Here is a 20,483-nt window from a genome sequence, read left to right as displayed (position 1 = left end):
GCTCCAGACTTCTCTGTCTAAACATGCAAAGGATTGTGCCCTTAATTGCTTAAGACTTAGGTGGTAGGGACACATTGCAAGATTTTGTTTCATGTTCCACTTGTGTTCAGTAATGAAGATGGTCCCTGGTAATTAGGGAAAATTGGAGCCAACCTTTATAATGCCTTCATGACTTCATACCACCAGACTATTGTGCATTGTGAACTCCTAAACCATATAATATCTCTCTTGACAAGGCATTTCCTTGAACGCATCCCAATGTCTCACTACTAAACTACTCAGCCCTGTGCAGAGCTGGGTCAGAGCCAATGCTCTTGGCTCCAAACCGTTCTGATGTTTAACACAGGAAGGTTTGGATCTCAGCCGAGCCCCATCTAACCACCATCTGGGTTTTGTACCAGTGCCTGGATTTTGTCATGCCCGCTGCAGATTTCCCGCACAACAACAAAACCATTGTCCCCTTCTGTAGGGCATCGAGCGGTACTACAAGGGAGATGAAACTGCACCCACAACTGGCCCCTGTTCGTAGACTTAGAAAACAGGTGATCCTCTTCGTGGGGCGAGAGTGCAGAGCAATGTGAAGCCATCCACCATGCAAGTGACATAATGGGGCTCTTCACACAACATGCTAACCCACACTTAGCAGTTGAATGTGTGCTGTTTGTTGAACCATGGGTTAGTGTGTTGTCTGAACCCAGGACATTTTCCACAGGGTGGCTTGTTGATGATACAGTGTGGCTTGTTAACCACCTTGAACAACCCAACAAAAACCATGGGTTCTCAAGGTGGCTTGTTTGAGAAAAATAAGCCACACTGCATGGTTAACAAGCCACCCCACAGAAAACGTCCTGGGTTTGGACAACACACTAACCACGGTTCAACAAACAACCCACAGTTCAACATCAACCCATAATCGCTAAGTGTGGGTTAGCGTATTGTGCGAACCCAGTCAATATGTGAGGTGGGTAAGCCACACATGCCTTCAACGGTCAGGACAAGGGGCCTTGAACTGGTGACGCCCGCTTTTCTGGACGTGGCTTAACCTAGTGAACTACTTGGCGGCCAGGACCCTGATGTTGAGCAGCCACCAGGCACTGGTGGCACAAAGAGGGCAGGGGGACCAGCTGGATCCGGAAGACCAGCGATGCAAGCCGCAGAGGTGCTGAATCTAAACCCAGGCACAGACACCGAGCCTGAACCAGACCATGTCAGGCATGAGCCCCTGAATCAGGCACTCCTGAACTAGGACCCCCAAAGACAGCACCCCCTCAGGAACAGCCCCCCTTTACCCAGTGATGCTGTCTAGTCCCTGCATCCCAGCACAACGCACAGGCAAGGTAGAGCTGATTGGGATGCAACAGAGTGTTAAGCTCCAAGATGGAGAACTGTCCCTTTACATCTCTCCACTCTCCCGGAAGGGGTGAATCTCGCCCAAGAGGGATAAAAAGCTTCAGATGAGTCACCTACCTGCCACCCTTCAGAATCAGCCCAACTGCTGTCTAACCTAGAAATTTCCACCCTGTCCAGTTAATAGCTGTGACCTTTCCGCAAATGGTAACATAGAATTCTCAGTCATTTCTTCACTGCAAAGCAATGTCTCCAGTGCAAAACATTTGAAAACGAATGAAGAAATGAACAATCAAATGTTTGCTTCATTTCGTTCATTCCAACTCCCTTTGCTTTTTTTTTTAATTCTGAAAACGAATGAATGGATAAAGGCTCATTTGCTTCATTTTTCATTAGTATTATTAAATGAATACACGCCGTTACATTATCTGTCCAGCCAGCCTAACAGGATTGAATAGTATTGCTATACCATTACGTGTATGCCACCATCACGAGTAGGGGCAGTTTCCCTACCTTTTAATAACCATGGCATAACATTAGAGCTTCAAGCCTCAATCTATTAATTGGTGATTTAGTGAATCACGCTTTAATTATGTTTTTTAATTGTAAGTTATTTGTGAACCATCTGTTATGCTTCACAAATAATTTGCATTTATCAGATTGTTTTTCCAGTCTGTTAGATGTTAAGTTTATGATCCCAGAGCCAAGTCTGTACTGCTAGGCCCTGGCTCAGGTGGCTGTGTGTCCTCTATTATAGAGGACAGTCCTCTGTTTCCAGGGCTGCCAGAGGATCCTCCTCTAGTTTGAAGGCGTCCTCTATTTGAAAGGCTGTCTGGACCAAGTCCAATTTCAAGACGAAAGACCATCGTCACAAGGGAGAGCAAAAGGGCCTTGAAGGTGCCCATCAACAGCACATGGAGAGCAGACCGAACAAGGCAGCACATACAACACAGGGTCACAGCCTTTCATGCTATTAAGTTAAGTAATTATGTCTAAATCTGGATCTATACATATACATTACCATATGTAAATTCTATGCAAATCAGAACCCTCCCTTTTGGTGAGGCATGTCCTCCTTTTTGGCAATTCACAACTGGCCACCATAGAGGCGCATGCCGATGATGTCATCAACACTAGGGATGGACGAAAGTCACTTACCTGGTCCCGCAGCTTGCTTCACGGTGGAGGGGAGGCGCTCCATCCCTCCCCCTGAAATTCTGGGCGGGGGGGGAGGCGCCCCGTCCCTCCCCGCTGAAATTCTGGCCGGGGAGGAGGCACCCCATCCCTCCCCGCCAAAATTCTGGCCGGGGGGGAGCGCCCCGCCTCTCCAACCGCGAAAGTTCTTCTCCTGCCGGGACGCAAATGGCGGCGGCTGTAGCCACCGCCATTTGTGTCTCTGGCCTGCAGTCAGCTGTGATAGGCTACATAAATCTTTACGTAGCCTATCACGTTTGTTGTTGTTGTTGTTTTTTACTTGGAAAGGGCGGCGGCAGCCGGTCGGAAGACTGGCTGCTGCCGCCGAACCGCCGCCGGGAGCCGCCAGGAGCCGCCGGGAGCCACCGCTGCCGTCAGGGACATTCCCCGAAGGTAAGTCCCATCCCGGGGGGGGTGGCAGGGGGGGTGGCGGACCATTTCTCCACCAATTCCGGGGGGCCGAATGCGTTGGCATTCGGCCTCCCAGAGATTCGTGGAGAAATTCTCCAACATCCCTAAATTCAACACATACACTGGACTCTGGGAACCTCCATGTAGAAGCTGAAGATTTGGTAGTTCGCTGGAGATGAACCATTGTCCACCAGCCAGTGGTGATTGAGGGGGGTTCAACATCTCCTGCTTACTCCACACACAAAAGCGCATGCTTGCTAACAGTGCTCAATGTGCACACCTCCAATGACATGCTCTGTGCCTGCCTCTGGCAGTCACTCAACAGTGGCGCACCTGCACAGTTCTGAACTAGCAGCCCCCATGCCTCAAGACACCCAGTGCCAAGGGCAATGAGTTCCTTCTCCTCCTCAGCCATCTTTGTTTATTTATTCATTCATTTTATATCCCATCCTTCCTCACAAGGAGCCCAGGGTCACTAACCTTCAACAATACAACCTATGAATACCATGACAATCATAAGTCTAACATTACAAATACACAATAAAATACGATAAAACCATCCGTGCAAAGCCAGAAAAAAAAGGAAAGGAAACGTTCCTCTTGTGCAAGCACTGAGTCATTACTGACCCCTAGAGGGACGCTGTTTTTCCTCGGCATTTTCCTGGCGGACTGTATAGTGGGGTGGTTTGCCATTGCCTTCCCCGGCCCTAACTACCTTTCCCCCAGCAAGCTGGGTACTCATTTTACCGACCTCAGAAGGATGGAGGGCTGAGTCGACCTGAGCCAGCTACCTGAAAACCAGCTTCTGCTGGGATTGAACTCAGGTCATGGGGAGAGTTTCGGTTGCATTACTGCCGCCTGCCACTCTGAGCCACACGAGACTCTTAAAGCCAGAAAACACTTGCCTTTATGCTAAAATCTTGTACAAAGAAATACATTTTCAACTGGCACCTGAATGACAACAGTGTGGAGAGCAGACAAATCTCTACTGGAAGGGAGTTCCACAGTTGGGCTGCCACCACCAAGAAGGCTCCGCTATGTATGGTAACCACATTCCTCAAGGACACCACAAGCAAAGCCTCCCCAGCCAAACTTAAATCCTGGGGTTTGCAACGACAGACAGTGCTTTGCCTCATGAGCCACTACTGCCTCCACACACCTTTTTGTGTTCTTTGTAGCATGGATCGAGAACTCCCCTGCCATACCCACAGAACCACCCAAGGAAAGCAGGAAGACATCAGTCATTAAGATGTATTTGTCATCCAGATCATTCATTAGCTAAAGGCGCAACCCTGTGCATATTTAGACTGAAAAAAGTCCTGCAGCTCCCAGCATTCCCCAGCCATCAATGCTGGCTAGGGAATGCTGGAAGTTGCAGGATTTTTTCCCTGTCTAAACATGCATCAGATTGTGCCCTAAAAATCTTGAACTGGCCAAGAACCATGAGAATGAACCTACCTCTTTAAATTCCTGAATCTGGCTTTGATCAAACATGGAGAATACGTTCGAGCCACCTCCTTCTTTCTTGTGTCTTGCCATTTTGGGGGCCTACAAATTAAAAGGAAGAATCATCATAAGAGGAGGACCATCCTCACTGAGGAAGGTTGGTCTGAATTGTGGGTAACGTCTCACATCTTGGAGTGATATCAGCATGAGAAATGAAGAAAATCTTGCACCAGAGATCCTGCTAGTATAATGACAGGCGAAGGTGGACAGCCATCTTGTACTTTACAACAGGGGTGGGAAACCTGTAACCCTGGATCCTCATGAGGCCCTCTGCTTAATTTCATGCATTCTAATTTCAAGTGATCCGTTGAGGCCTTGGGCAAGAGCGATTTCTTGGGCAAGAGCGCGGGAGAGAGAAGAGGTGTCAGAGAGTGAAAGAGAGAGAAGGCGTGTCAGAGAGTGAGAAGGCGTGTCAGAGAGTGAGAGAGAGGGAAGGGGTATCAGAGAGAGGGAGAGAGAAGGGGTGTCAGAGAGTGAGAAGGCGTGTCAGAGAGTGAGAGAGAGGGAAGGGGTATCAGGGAGAAGGAGAGAGAAGGGGTGTCAGACAGTGAGAAGGCGTGTCAGAGAGTGAGAGAGAGGGAAGGGGTATCAGGGAGAAGGAGAGAGAAGGGGTGTCAGAGAGTGAGAAGGCGTGTCAGAGAGTGAGAGAGAGGGAAGGGGTATCAGAGAGAGGGAGAGAGAAGGGGTGTCAGAGAGTGAGAAGGCGTGTCAGAGAGTGAGAGAGAGGGAAGGGGTATCAGGGAGAAGGAGAGAGAAGGGGTGTCAGACAGTGAGAAGGCGTGTCAGAGAGTGAGAGAGAGAGGGAAGGAGTGTCAGAGTGAGAGAGGGGGAAGGGGTATCAGGGAGAGGGAGAGGGAGAGAGGGAAGGAGTGTCAGAGAGTGAGAGAGAGGGAAGGGGTGTGAGGGAGAGGGAGAGAGTGAAGGGGTGTCAGAGAGAGAGAGAGAGAAAGAGAGAAAGAGAGAAGGGGTGTCTGCAGGACTAGCCCTACAACAAACAGTGCCCTGGGCAAAGAGTGACTTTGGTGCCTCTCCCCACCCATGGTCAGCTTTGCAGGGCCACCGAGAGGGTTTATGGGGACTGGTGCAGGTGTGATGTTATGGGCGCTGCTGCTGCCCCCTACAAGGACCCATGCATATGGGTACAAAGCTGGGGGCCAAATGTGAGAATTATTGCATGCACAGGCTACATCTGAGAATTCTCGCCAGCAGCTCCACCTTGCCTACTGGAAACGCCACACTCTGAGCAGCGGCAGCGCACGATGCAGCACAGCAGAACCATCGCGCGTTTCACTTTTATTTTTTGTTTTGTTTTGTAGCCTCTTGTCTTTCGGTAAGCATTCTTTATTTTAGAATGCTCATTGCTTTTATCTTTAAAAATAATAAAGAAAAGTTATAAATAAAGAAGGTATCCAGCTGACCTCTTACAGCTTACAGCTTTATTCCACTAATATTTATATAATGCTTATAGAGTTTACAGTTTTTGAAATGATAAGTGCTTGGTAATATTGCCTCGAAGTCAAGCTGTGCTGCACCGCTTTTACCTAGCGCAAATGACATTGAAGTGGAAATGGGGGCGGGGGGATGGCTAACTGAAGGAAGCTTTAAAGCTAATTGAAGGAAGATCGTTTTTGCAGTTAGGACCCAAGTAGAACCTTGAAAAGAAGGTGACAGGCATTTGTTTTTGCCACCCTAGCACTGCAGACAGTACATTTGAAAACACCGCCACCGAGCTCAAGTTGGCACCCCCATCAGCAACCACCCAGCTCGCCCACCCCTAAGGCCGGTCCTGCATGTTGGAGAGGGGGGGTGGCCCCACCCACCACAGGCTTTGACCCGACCCACCATTGGCATGCAAGCTCCAACCAATTATCCCCATGCCCTTGACAGAAGAATATGTTCCCTACCCCTGCTTTGAATGGTCATGTTGAAGAGGAAAATAAACCATAAGATTTTAAAACTTACACCCATTCAGGAAACAGAAACTATTGCAAACAATGAGAAGGATGCTTTTTGGAAGGACACATGTCAATCTTTTAAATAAAGTAAAAAAATAAGCATGAGGAAAAGATTATTCACAGCACCTAGTGTTAAAAAGGTAAAGGTGTCCCCAACCAGTCGTGTCCGACTCTAGGGTGCGGTGCTCATCCCCGTTTCTAAGCCGAAGAGCCAGCGCTGTCCGAAGACGCTTCCGTGGTCATGTGGCCGGCATGACTGAACACCGAGGTGCACGGAACGCTGCTACCTTTCCCGCCGAGGCGGTACCTATTTATCTACTTGCAATTTCTTGCTTTCGAACTGCTAGGTTGGCAGGAGCTGGGACTGAAGACGGGAGCTCACTCTGTCACGCGGCACTCAGGTCTCGAACTGCTGACCTGCCGACCTTCCGGTCTGCAGTTCAGCGTCTTAACCACTAAGCCACCGCAGCCCATGCACCTAGTGTTAGATAAAGAATAATTATAATGCATTATTTACATACTCATTTTTTTAACGCTTTTAGCCTACCTTTTAGGGGGCAATCCTACACTGACCAGGGAATAAGTCCCACTGAATTGAATGAGGCTTCCTTCTTAGTACACATAGTTAGGATTGTGCTTAGTCTAGTAGGCCTCCAAGACAGCTAACAGTATAGAAGCAATTATCATCATGAAACTAAAGCAAAATACAAGCACACAAGCTATATGCCAAAATAAAAGTCCTAATGATTTTCTTTAAAAAGAAAATGCATAATATGACCAACAGTTCAGCTGCCAAAACAATAGGATGAGCCATAAGTAGGGATGTACAGACTGTGTGAAATCCATTCCGTCTATGTTTCCTGGATTGTCAGGCTTCTTTCATTCCATCATCCACCCATGGACGGAATTGGATTTTTTTGTTTCCAAATTTGCACTTGCAAAAATGCATGGATGCCCCCAAAATGTGCATTTTCATGCTTTAGCCTATGGGGAAAATGTGCATTTTTGGCCACTTTTTTACTGTTATTTTGCATATTTTTCTACAATGAAATTTGTGCAAAATTTGGGCAAGTTAGGAAAATGGTCTGCAAGTCTGCGGAATACACACCTGACAGGGGAAAAGCCAGTCCGCTGCAGAATTTGTGGCTCAGATTCATGAAAATCTGAACTCATTTGGTTCCATTGCAGATTTCTCCAACAGCCCTAGCCGTAATTAAGACCAAAGCCAGGTGTTTACTACTCATTAGAAAGTGAGCAGCAATTCTGGCATTGATTCTCCCTCTCCTTCACTGGGTTGCTCTGTTATGATTGTTGCTATTGTTATTATTAGGCATATTGTCATTCCAGAAACACTTCAGTGTGGATAGTGTCATTATATAGTTTAGTCACTTGGTGGTGCTGGACTAGGAATAGATACATCTGTCAATTGCAGTTTCTCTCCATTTGTCATTTTACCAATACTGTTTGTTCTGTCCCATCTCTGCATTAGCTTGAGACATTTTTTTTAAGTTTACGCAAAAATTCATATTCAGTTTTATGCGCATTTCTCCTCATGTACACATTTTGCTATGCAATTTTGCCCAACACCCATTTTTGCAGGCAGTTTTCCTGCATATAACACATTTTGTGCATTGATTTCACTAATGTATGCCTTTTTTGTGCTCGCTTTCCCCTAATATGCACGTTTTTGTATGCACATTTTGATGGCATATTTGATTTCTGAACTGCATTGTAAAATACGGAGAACTGCAAATATTGAGGGTGTCCTTCTGTTTACATATCCTGCTTTGCTTTGCTTTGCTTTGCTTTGCTTTCCTTAAGGAACTGTAGATGAGATAGGTTTGCATTAAAATGTGGAACAAACCAATTTCTCCCTCCCTTCAGTTGATGCAGTTGTAATCTGGATGGAGCTGGAGGTTTCTTGTGTGTCTGTTCTTGTTTAAGAGACACAGTTATGCTTCCTGGCTGGGGTGTTGTCCAATCCTCCTGTGACCTCTCTGACACACACACTGAATGCAAAATGCAGCAACGCCTCTAAAGAGACTGTATTCTTTCCTCATGTCCCCTAATGTTCAGAACACTGAACTGGCCCAAATATTTAAGGGTTTTCGATGGCTGTTACTTCCATACACAAAAATAATAAATCACCGTGTAAAGATGAAAGCAAAGACTGACCTGAAGTCGCACCAAGCTAGCCAAGGATTTTGTTTAGGGTTTTTTTGTGTGGCTGGGGGAGCAGAGGGAAGCTTATTTGCATTAGTGTGGGATTTTTTTAGCTAGGTTTCCTTTGAGAGAATTCTTTACATTTCTCCTGGCTGCCAGGGTCAGGAAGTCAGAGAAAATGAGGGCAACAGACCGACACAAATAAACGGATAGCACCGTGACTCAGCACCGCCGTTCAGGGCAAGGTAAGGTCTCTGCCGTGGTGGGCGAGGGGCGGGGGAGAGAGTAACTAACCCACAGCAGTTGATTTCTGAGCAGAGATGCATTCGCCATCCTTGGAGAACAGAGTGGTGAGAAATACATGCTCGGAGATGTCTTCTCTGTTGGACCAAATTTGACAAGGTGCTGGGAATCAATATAGGGTGGCCAAATAGAGGACTGTCCTCTCTGAAAGACTGCCTGGTCCAGGTCTGGTTTCAAGATAAAGAACCATAAGAAGGGAGGGGCACTAGATATAAGCACTTGGACACAGGTCACCTGGTCGCATCTTCCCCACTAGGGTGAGATGTATTGTGTGTTTTTCTCTATCAACTGGTGCGTTGCGAGCGTTTTCCTATTTTTGCCTGTGGAAAAGAGAGGGCTGCCCACAGAGAGGGAGAGAAGCAGATCTGGGACATATATACAAAGCACTACCATGGGATTGGCTCTTCAGTATCCCCGGATGCCCAGAGGATTCTGGGTTCTGAGCGGTTGTGACAGTGCCCAGTGGTGCAAGTAGGTAATTTTTAAACCTGGGCTCTTTGGATGTTAATGTGCATCACTTCAAAAAATGTTCACCAGCCCTGTTGCATGGGGGGCGAGGGCTGTTGATTCTTATATGTGGGGCCCTTGACTTCTGCCCCGGAGTCCTGGCCTGACGGCACCACTGGGGCAGAGGGGGGCACTCAAATTCACAAGCCTCATCCCCTGACTTCAACCAATGTTGGCCAAATCACGTCCCCTGTAGCCTTCTTAAAAAGAATAGCTGAGGAGGCTGACAGATATGAGGGCCAGACCCCTTCTGCCATCCTGTGTTTCAGGCAGTGAGCCAACACGCAACCTGTTCAGAAGTGCTGCCCTAGGCAGCCACCTAGACAGCCACACACCACCTATCCTCTCCGTTCTTCCCTCCCACGGGATTCCGTTTCAATCCAGTGTGCTACAATCGTTTGATCCTCTCCTTTTATGGACGGCATTCCATACCTCTGATCATTTCTTATTCTCCCTTTTCCCGTTCTGCTATAATTAGATGATAAATCTAATCCAAGTGTCTCGGTTTATGATGTCAAGACACATGCCGACGGAGTGACTCTTGGTGGGTATTCAGGAATGGGGAAGGGTTTTCACAGCATAGTAGGGTTGGAAGGGGCCTACAAGGCCATCGAGTTTTGTGTTCGGGTGTTTTGTAGCACAGATTCGTGTTTGGTTTATTGAAGTATTTGGGGCAGGGTAGGGGGGAAGAGTGTGGGGCCTGGAGTTCTTTGCTTACACGACAAGATCTGTGCTCACAGCTAGGGATCAGGAAGCGAGCCCCGTATCCACCCTGGAGTGGGGATGTCAGAGAATTTCTCCACGAATCTCTGGGAGGCCAAATGCCAATGCATTAGGCCCCCTGAAATTGGTGGAGAAATGGTCCGCCACCCCCCTCGTCACGCCCCAGGATGGGACTTACCTTTGGCGAATGTCCCTCCTGGCGGTGGCTCCCGGCGGCGGTTCGGCGGCGGTGGCGGCCGGTCTTCCGACCGGCTGCTGCCGCCACCATTTCCAAGTGTAAAAAACAAACAAACCCACAAATGTGATAGGCTACATAAAGATTTACGTAGCCTATCACGGCTAGATTTTCAAAAAACACCGTGATAGGCTACGTAAATCCTTACATAGCCTTTCACGGCTGACTTTGGGGGGGGGGGGAAAGCACATACGCAAATGGCGGTGCCCATGAGCACTGCCATATGCGTTCCTTATTTTGGCATGGGTAGTCTACGTAATCCTGTTTCCTCCACTGATCCTGTTTCCCTTTAGTGGCCAACCAGATAACTTTGGGAAGCCCACAAGCAAGATATAAAGGTGCTGGCCTTCCCTGGTGTTTTCTCCCCAGCACCTGGTATTCAGATGCAGAGTGCTTGTAAACATGGAGGTTCCATTTAACTATCATAGGAACACAGCAAGCCGCCTTAGACTGAGCCAGACCCTTGTCCCATCTAGCCCAGTATTGTCAACACTGCCTGGCAGCAATGGCACTCCAGGGCTTCAGGCAAGATTCTTTCCACGCCTTACCTGGAGAATCTGGGGATTGAACCTAGGGATGGGTGAACCCCCAGTGGCCACCTGCCCCTGCTCACCATGTGTGGCAAGTTGCTGGGCAGTCCGCGAGCACCCAGAGAGTGGCGCACGGCCACCCGATCCCTCGCCGAGCCACCGTTCTGTGTAAAAATGGCAGCTTGGCCTTTTTCGTAACGGCCAATTTTATGCAAATGGTGGCCATAAAGCAACCAGTTATGCACGATTACAGGCGTAAATGGCCATTTTGCCTGCAGTCTTGCCTAAATGGATGCTTTGTGGCCGCCATTTGTGTAAAAGCAGCCTTTACGACAAAGGCCAAGCCGCCATGTTGCGACTTGGCGAGGGATCAGGAATCCCTGCACTTGCCCGACTCAGCGCACGCTGAGCCGGGCAAGCATGCAGATCTGTGGACTGGCATCCAGGGGGCGATTTCCTGCCAGGCCTTGAGCCGGATGCCCACGACATCCCTAGTTGAACCTGGGACCGTCTGCACGCAAAGCACATGCTCGATTGTTGAGCTACAGTAATTAGACATTAGCGTATCTAATAGCCATTGAGAGACCTCTCCTCCTCCATCAATGTGCCTGATCCTCTTTGAATAAGAACACCCCTGCAAGTCCAAACCAAGGGTCCATCTCATCCACCAGGCTTCAGGAAGCTTTCAGGAAGCCCAGAAGTAGAGCTGGAAAACTGTAGCTCACCAGCATCTGGCATTCACGGGCACTGAACCTGTGTGTTCTACACTGTTGTTGTTTCTAACAGCCATTGTTCCTTCTGTTTCCAATGTTCAGGCTCTGGGTCTCGATGCTTTTGTAGCCAAAACAGTACGACCACACACTGGAGCAGGGGTCCCCAAGGCCCCCATGGGGGTCTCCGACGGCACCATGCATCTCACTGCCCCCTTCAAAGAATTATTTTTAATTAAAAGAAACTTGAAAACTGTCAGGGTTCTCTTTCCTGTTCCTGAACCTGGCACTGATCAGCTCTTCAACAAGCAAGAAGAGAAGGAAAGAGTTGCTTCTGGGCCCCATCTTCTTCCATCCACACAGACTTTTGCTCTCTCTCTTGTCTCTCCCAGCCTTCAGCTTTGCTCTTTCTCTTGACCAAACCCCTTTATTCGCTTTTTCTCTCCTTTCTTAGGCCCTAGCCTTGTTCTTTGTCTTCCACTCACCCTTTTACATCACCGCTTCTCCCACTCGTTTCTAGCCTTGCTCTTTCTCCCCAACCCCTTTCTTCACTATTTCTCTCCCTTCCCTGTCCCCAGCTGACTTTTTCTCCTCCCCTAGTCTTTTGCCTTGCTCTTTCTCTCTCCTCTACCCCTTTGCCGTGCTGTTTCCCCCTCCCTCCCAGCCTGTAGTTTCACTATTTCTCTCCCCACTTCTTTACCTTGCTGTTTTCCCCCTCCTAGTTTCCAGCCTTGCTCTTTCTCTCACTTCCACCCTTTTGCCTTGCTGTTTCTCCCTCCCAGCCTCTGGTCTCACTATTTCTCCCACCGCCACCACCTCCTTTGACTAGCCAACCCCACATCTTCCAAGGAAGCCATTTTGTGGTGGCGCCCACAGCAATTTCTCAAATTCCCAAATGTGCCCATGGCTCCAAAAAGGTTGGGGACCCCCTGAACTAGAGGGAGGTATCAGCAGGCTTGGCAGAAGGACAAACTAAGGAAAAAATAAGGTCTGCTCATGAGGTCTCAGCATGCTCAGTGGCCACAGAATGATGACTGACTTGGGCAGGGGGAGGGCAGTGAAGGCCGGTGGTTCCAGTTCTGGAGGGGGCGTGATTCAATTCTGCGTTTTAGTGAGGACTCAAAAGGTGCTCTCCAAGGTGCTGCATCCTCTCCCAGAAATGGGCTCGACACCTTGGATAGCACCTTTAGAGTCCTGGCTGGTTCTATCTAAAACCCAGAATGGAATCACCGCCCCTCCGAAACTGGAGCCAAGAGCCTCCACTGGGTGGGATGATGGAGTGGCATGGCTAGAACTGCAGCATTTTGTTGCAGGACCATCTGGTTAATAAGACTATGCTCCATGAAGATCCACCATGTCTCAGGAGTCTGTGCTGACTATGCAGGGGTGAGGGGAGTGAGACGGGGAAAGAGGGCTTTGGCATTAAGGCACTGAGCATGTGCATTTCATGCACATACAGTACATCGTGCCCTTCTCTGGGAATCTGGATTACTTGCAGCTCCCTGGCAACTATACACTCAGTGGCCAAAGTCAGGTTTGCCCATTGTCATAGGTGAAAGCATCTCTTGCCTTTTAAGGTTTAAGGCACACTCCTATGCATGTTAAGACAGAAAGAAGGCCTACAACTCCCAGCATGCCCCAGCCAGCCATCCTGGCTGGGGCATGCTGGGAGTTGTAGGCCTTTTTTTCCTATCTAAACATGCATAGGGTCACACCCTTACAGATCCCTATACACAGAGATTACTTCGTTCTCTATTGGAGAACTGGGATCCATTGCAGAACCTACCACCTACTCCGGTAGCAGAATGGATTCATCCTGGGCTCTTCCAGAACTTTCCAGAGCAGGACCAAGAGGTTCCCCTCAGCTCTAGAGCAGGCCCTGCTAGCCTGCTTTCTGCAGATATCCGATAGTTCCTAGAGCAGTGTTTGTGTGGTCTGCAAATTTCTCTCCCATCCTCCTTCTCCTCGGCCCTCTCCATATTATGGGCTCCTGCAACTTGTAATGATTACTGCATTATTTCTGACAGCAGTGTTTTGTCTCCAGTAATCCTTTGAAAGTGGCATTACAGAAGAACTGAAACATTATGCCATAAAACCTCAGTAATATTTATAAGGCCTTTAAGACATTGTAAAGTGTAAGAGGTGGGGAGCCGCGAGGGGAGGTGGGAGAGAGGGAAGCCTTCCTGCAGAGTTCATTTAGCATAATTACATGCACTTTTCTCCATGATTAATACAGAATGATCGTTTCCTTATGTATAGACATCCTCGCGTTGCTTTCATTAGGAATATTACAATCATTATTCGGGTTTGGGGCGGGTGCTTTTTCCCCCCTTCCTTCCACCCTTTTAAATTTATCAGATGCTTTCTTGAGACTCCAGGTGCTTCAGTAAATATTTTCTGAAGTACAGAGAATTATCATCATCTTCACGGATACTTATTCTTAGTATTAGTATTATTAGGGATCAAAACTTAGTCATGCTTAAAGTAGACCCATTGAAATCAATGGGATTGTCAGTTAGTCATCGATGGTGCTTGCATCTTAGGCACAATTAATTTTGGTCCCATTGATTGGGTCTATTCTAAGCATGACTAAGTCTGGATCTAATCTGTTATATTTTGGAACAAGTTTGGAGGACGGCAGCAAAGATAATTGAGGGTGTGGAAAATAAGTCATCTGAGAAAGGTTGAGGGAAATGGGTAGGGCTGTGCAGGGACCCCCTGACCCACCTCAGAGGGTGCTCTGGGGCTTCCGAGGTGGGCTCAACCTGCTCCAGGCCACTTCAAGTCCAACCTGACCTGCTTCGAGCTCCGGGGTGGGATTCGGGTGGCTGAAGTGGGCTCTTCCCCCTGCCACTACCACCCAAACTGCATGTGCCCCCTGTGCCTTACCTGGACCCTCAGGGTGTGCGCCGTTGGCCTCTTCAAGACAGTCGCCATTTGGCGACTTCCTTTATTTCTGTAAATTGAATCCTGCTCAAATGACAACTGTAAGGTCATCATCTACACAACATTACAGGCGTAAACCCCTGTAATGTTGTGTAGATGACGGCCTTACAGCCGCCATTTGCACTGGATTCAATTTCTGGAAATAGAGGAAGTCGCAGCGGCAACTGCCTCGAAGAGACTGACAGCTGCCAGCGCAAGTCCCGAGGATCCAGGTATGGAGCAGTAGGCTCGCGCTGCTGGGTGGCATGTGGCTGTGCAGAGGGGCGGCTGGGCGCATGGCTGGGCACGCAGCTGGGCAGAAGGGCAGCTGGGCTTCCAGATCATCCTGAAGCATGCCAAAGCACTTCCGAGCAACGCAGCCCACTTCAGGTTGCTTCGGGCCGATCCCGCCCCGCTTCAGGTGCAGCCCGAAGCAGCCCACTTCATCTCAGAATTCAGCTCTGGAGCCAAAGTGGTGCACAGCCTAGAAATGGGTTTGTTTTTCCTGGAGAAGAGAAGGCCGGGCACGGTGGAGACTTAATAGCACTCGTCAAACGCCTAAATGGGCGAGCAAGGGCAGCCGGCCACCCGGCAGGGGTCCAGTGAGCGGCACATGAGGCCAACTTGGGCAAGTTCATCCATCCCTAGTGTAAGGGCAGCCAGTGCAGACAAAGAACTGAACTGGCAGCTGATTAGCTACCGAACCATGAACACAATACTGTTATTGTCATATAAAGCCCTAAACAACTTGGGAGCAGGATACCTAGCAGACCGCCTTCCCTTGTACATACCCAGGCAACCTTTAAGATCGTCAGAGGAGGCCTTGCCGGTCATTCCAAAATGAATGGAATAGCACCACGCTATACCTCGATCGTGGGCCTTCTCAGTGGTCGCGCCCACCCTCCAGAAAACCCTCCCTCATGCAGTTAGGGAGGCAGAAAAGGTGCCATCCAGGGTGTCTCCACAGAATGCAGGCCTTGTCAGCCAGAAGAACCTCCCCACAGTGGTCACGACAACACTGAACAGAAGCTCCATGTTTGAGAGTGTGTCTGCCACACAGGGCTCCCAGCCGCTCATGGTTACGTCAAACTTGAGCAGCCCACGGGTACAGGCCCAAAATGCGATCGTTCACCAGATACTCAGACCAATTCAGCCCAGACCAGCAGAAGTTGTATCAGATCACTCCCAAACCATTTGGTCCCAACAACACTACCCTAACCATCCAGAATGGGGCTGCCCTCCGGTAACAGCAAGCCCAGCAGGACCCAAACTTCATGGCAGGCAAGGTAGGGCAGAATGCGGTGCTCTCTGGCTTCCCATCAGGGCTGCCTGCCAACGTGTTCAAGCAGCCCCCAGCACTGCAGCAGGCCCTTAGCAAGGCCATGAGTGTCCACCTGCTGAACCAAGGCAGCAGCATCGCTTTCCCAGAGCAGCATGTCCCTCAGGCCATGCTGCAGGGTCAAGACCAGACAGCTTTTAAATCCCTCCTGTAAACATACTTGTTCACCCAGGCTTTCCCCGGGCTGTAAGTAAACTAATCGTGCTCCTTGAATTGTTTTACTGTAGTTGGATGTGTTTTTAATGTTGTGTTTTTAATATTGTATTTAAATGTATTTTAACATTTATTGTCAACCACTGAGCAATTTTATTATATTCAGCGGTATATAAGTGTCACAAATAATGAATGAATGAATGAATGAATGAATGAATGGGCCAGAACCTAAATATGAGTAGCCTAATATGTTTAAAATTATTTAAGCGTGTTAAATATTAATAAAGTAACGTCTGCATTATATACAGTTCTTGTCAACCATTCCAGTACCTTTGCAAGCATTGGGTAAAACAATGGAAGACAGAGGCGGTTTTATTTATTTATTTATTTATTTTCTATTTATTTATTTCATTTTACTTCTTATCCAGCAACCAGAAAGAATCCTACCTACATCATTTTCCTTGCATATCCACACACTGAAGGGCTTTACAGTGGAATCCTACACATGTCCACTCAGAAGTAAGACCCAATGAGTTTAAAGGGACTTGCTCCTCAGTAAGTGATCATGGGAGTGCAGCCTTACTTTTTTAAAATATGTGGGGTTTCTTATTGTTGATTGTTAACATTGTGTGTGTGTGTGTGTGTGTGCGCGCACGTGTGCATGTGTACTTATGTGTGTTGTCTGTAGCAATGTCAGAGAAATCTGCAATGGATCAAAATGAGACCGGATTTCTATTAATCCACCCCACAGAATCTGCAAAGGGACAGCTTTTCAAAGTTGCATGGACTTCCAAACTATTTTTTAAACTTTCCGGAATTGTACACAACTTTGGTCATACAAAACTAAGAAAGATGCATAAAAATACAGTGATGTATGCATCATCTAAACACGCACACACACACACACACACAACATTTTACGCATCTCTCTTCAGCCTTTGCAGTATAGCAATCTTTTGTATGTGCGTGTGCTGTGCATTGATTTTATGCTGACCTGGGAAAACTATGCAAAATCTTACATGCCAGCAAAAGTTCGATAAATTCTGATGGATTTTTTTGGCGTACTTTTCCAGAGAGGGTAAAAAAAAACACCCGCATCCACCAATGAGCAAATGATGGAGTGGATGACGCCTGACAATCTAGAAAATACAGAGCGGATTACACAAGAACCTTCCATCCCTAGTTGTCTGTTTATATGTTTGTATGTTAGTGATGTTTATATTTCATACAATAGATTTTTAAGGTGTTTAATCTTTGTAAACCACCCAGAGAGCTTTGCCTAGTAGGTGGTATAGAAATGTAATAAATGAAATGACATGAAAATGAGAGCTGAAAATTCAAGGAAGGGCCTGGAATATCCGGGGGGGGGGGAGGCCCTCACAGGACACCCCATGGCTACAACCCAGGAAGGAAGGAAGGAAGGAAGGAAGGAAGGAAGGAAGGAAGGAAGGAATTACTTGTGGAAAGAAGGTAGACATTAGTGCAAAGTTAAATTTAAAGATGAATTCAGCTTGTCAGAAAGAAAGAAAGAAAGAAAGAAAGAAAGAAAGAGAGAGACCTTACCATGCTGACGTTCTTCACCTTCGCTGCCAATCAGCTCACCAACCCACACAAAGGCTATTGTCCCTCTATATATAGTACCATTTGGGAGTAAAAATATGCTCGCTCCAAGTTTAGACAATAGATGCAAGTTTGTAGAAGTGCAGCAACTGGTCCTCTGTGCTATTCCAAACATTTCCCGCCCATCCGTGGTTTTGCTTCCATAGAATTAACACAGTGTATAAGTAGAACAGGAAAGTTGAAACCACATTTGGGATGGGGGTGGGGTGGCGCAATCTCCTTTCCAGGTAAACAAACACTTCCCAGGGCAGTTGCAGAGTGAATTTTTTAATCACCAAGATCTTCACAAGGCAGAAAGATGGGGGGATATCCACACATGACAATGAGAGAGAGAGAGAGAGAGATTTTAAAACCGAATATACATTCTGGCCTGTGCATTGGATCCAGACGAAAATGGGTCATGAAATCAATGGGTCTAAAGCATGACTAATTTTGTCTGAATCCAGCCCAGTGACTGTAATACTTCACGATTTTTGAAGGGTTCAAAGCACCTCACATACAGGGTTGTACAGTTAAAAAAAATAAAACCCATTCGATCTGCATTTCACAGATTGTCAGGTCTTTTCATTCCGTTCTCCACTTATTGATGGAATCTTATTTTTTCCAGTTTCCGAATCTGTGGAAATTCACATTTACACAAATTCACACTTGTGCAAATGCAGACATCCCGCCCCCAAATGTACAAATCCCCCCCATACATATTTTCATACTTTAGCCAATGAAAGAAATGCACATTTTCAGCTGGTGTGTTCTTTTAATGTATTTTTCTATGACTGAATGTATATAAAATTCCAGAAAGCTTTTTAAAAAATTGGCCCACAAGACTGCAGAATCTGTGTGATTCAGAAAATGCCTGTCCGCTGCAGAACCTGTGGGTCAGATGCATAGAAAATGAAACTCATTTGGTTCCGTTGCAGATTTCTCCGACATCCCTACTGTCACATTGTATTATCTCAGTCATTGTTCCAAAAATTGTGCAAGGCAGTTTAGTATTATTACGACTCATGTCAGGAACAAAAAAAGAGGAACTGTATCACCCCCCCAAAAAGAGGATATGGATTTGCATAACATTTGCACATGCTAATTTATTTGCATAGACACAAATTGAGAAATCATTGCAATCATTTATATAGAAATACAGGGCGTCTCACCACAGTGCAGAAAACTGTGATGGGGTGACCTGTGTGCCTTGCTCAGTCCAGGTGCTGACTGTAGATGGGCAACTTCAAGGCCCATCTGCCTGCTCTCCCTTCTCATAGTTCTTAATCTTTAAACTAGACTTGGACCACGTAATCTTTCAAATAGAGGACACCTTCAAAGAGAGCGCCAGTGGAGTGGTGCAAAGGAACAATCTACAGTTAGAGTTCTGCCTGGTTCTGACTGAAACCCGGAGCGGATTCACCGCCCCACTGACATCGGAGCAGCAAGCCTCTACCGGGGAGCACACTGGCCTCTGTAAAGTAGGGCAAATGACCACCCTAGCAAAGACTGGGGCCTAGAGTCTCACTCTACAGGTGGATATGGCCCAAAGTACATTCCAAGAGGGCTTCACACAAAGAGCAGCCAGGATTGTCCATTAGTGTCCATTAGTTCCCCATCAATGACCAGGCCATGGAACTCCTAAACAGAGAGAGTATTTGCATGATAGCATATAGTTCAGGGCAATATTTACAAATATTATGTTGTACGGAGCTGCCTTTAAATCAAGGGAGGAGGAACCTCTGGCCTGGGGATCAAATCCAGCTGTTTGGGATTACCCAGAAACGCCCAGCCCCTTCCCCCAACCACCAATCATTTCGTTGTTTCCTGGCTTTCGTGCAGTCCCCCCACCACCACCTTCCATTTCTAAAAGGTTGCAATGCCTCTCCTAAGGCTCAGTTACTGTCAGTAAGTGCTTGAAGCTAAAATATGCTGGCATTTTTTTACCCTTTTGCATTCAGCCCCGCCCACCACCAGAACATGGCCCCCGAGAGCGCCTCCAAAATGCAATTCGGCCCCCGGGGTGTGAGAGGTTCTGCACACCTGCTTCAAATAATCTTCCATACTTCCATGGCAATATTTACTAACCAGCGGCCTTGTGCTAGGCGCTGTACAGAAACAAAGATGTGATAAACATATCATCTGTGACCATGTCCCAGATGAGGCAAATTTCTTTGGAGGTTTCTTAAAGCAGGGGTGGGGAACCTCTGTTCCCCTGGGCCAAATGTGGACCTCCAGGCCTCTCTTTCTGGATCTCTGGACTTTCCCCAGGCCACACCCCATTTCCCCAGGCCACGCCCCCTCTCCCACACACTCTGCATTATTGATAGGATTCACTCGTTCCTGCTCTGTACCCCAATTGCAAACCTGATGGAGGGAACCTTGCATACCTTGAGGAATTATGCTGGGGATAGCGCTGTGCTGAAAACGCCTCCCACGTTTTCTTTTTCAAGCCTTCTCATTCAATTTGATAGAAGAGCAATCGCTTTCGAAAAGAAATTCAGTGGTGAAGAAATTTTGGAGAAATTCTCATGGGTCGGTTTGGGGTTTCTTGGTCTCACCTTACTTAGGAGGTGGCTGAGGAATGAGCACAAGTGTCCTGTCTTTCATTGTGCAATCATCTCTTTGGCAGCCTGTAGCCTCCTCAGCTCCCTACACTGCCACTGAAGCCCAGTGGAAGGCATCAGAAGCTGATTCCTCCCTTAGGGCTTTTTCAGGTCAGGAAGTGCAGGCAGCCTGGGACACTGCAGAGCCACGGAGAGCTGTGTAAGCGAGAAAGAACACACAGCGCCCTCAGCCTTGCAGTGATTAGGAAAGCTCAAAAATACACCCCCCCAATAAATTCGACATAAATTATAGACTGTCCTGAGAATGAGGCAGAAC

General features: G+C 47.6%; 1 protein-coding gene across 1 annotated transcript in view; it reads right to left on the bottom strand.

The window, feature by feature from the left end:
- Nucleotides 1-17,727, bottom strand: part of MYL10 (myosin light chain 10) — a 43,964-nt gene extending 26,237 nt beyond the window's left edge. Inside the window, exons 1-2 of the mRNA XM_084822999.1 lie at nucleotides 17,565-17,727; nucleotides 4,411-4,500 (exon numbers count right to left, since the gene is read on the bottom strand). Of these exons, the coding sequence (XP_084679125.1) occupies nucleotides 4,411-4,500; nucleotides 17,565-17,567 (93 nt within the window). The 5' untranslated portion in view covers nucleotides 17,568-17,727. The remainder of the gene's footprint in view (nucleotides 1-4,410; nucleotides 4,501-17,564) is intronic.
- Between the last annotated feature and the right edge of the window lie 2,756 nt (nucleotides 17,728-20,483).

Source organism: Heloderma suspectum, chromosome 16 (assembly GCF_057233095.1).
Source record: "Heloderma suspectum isolate Gila_16-S chromosome 16, 16-S_ref, whole genome shotgun sequence".
NCBI lineage: Eukaryota > Metazoa > Chordata > Lepidosauria > Squamata > Helodermatidae > Heloderma > Heloderma suspectum.
Note: the sequence above shows the minus strand (reverse complement) of the source record. Positions and strands in the feature narration are given on the sequence as shown.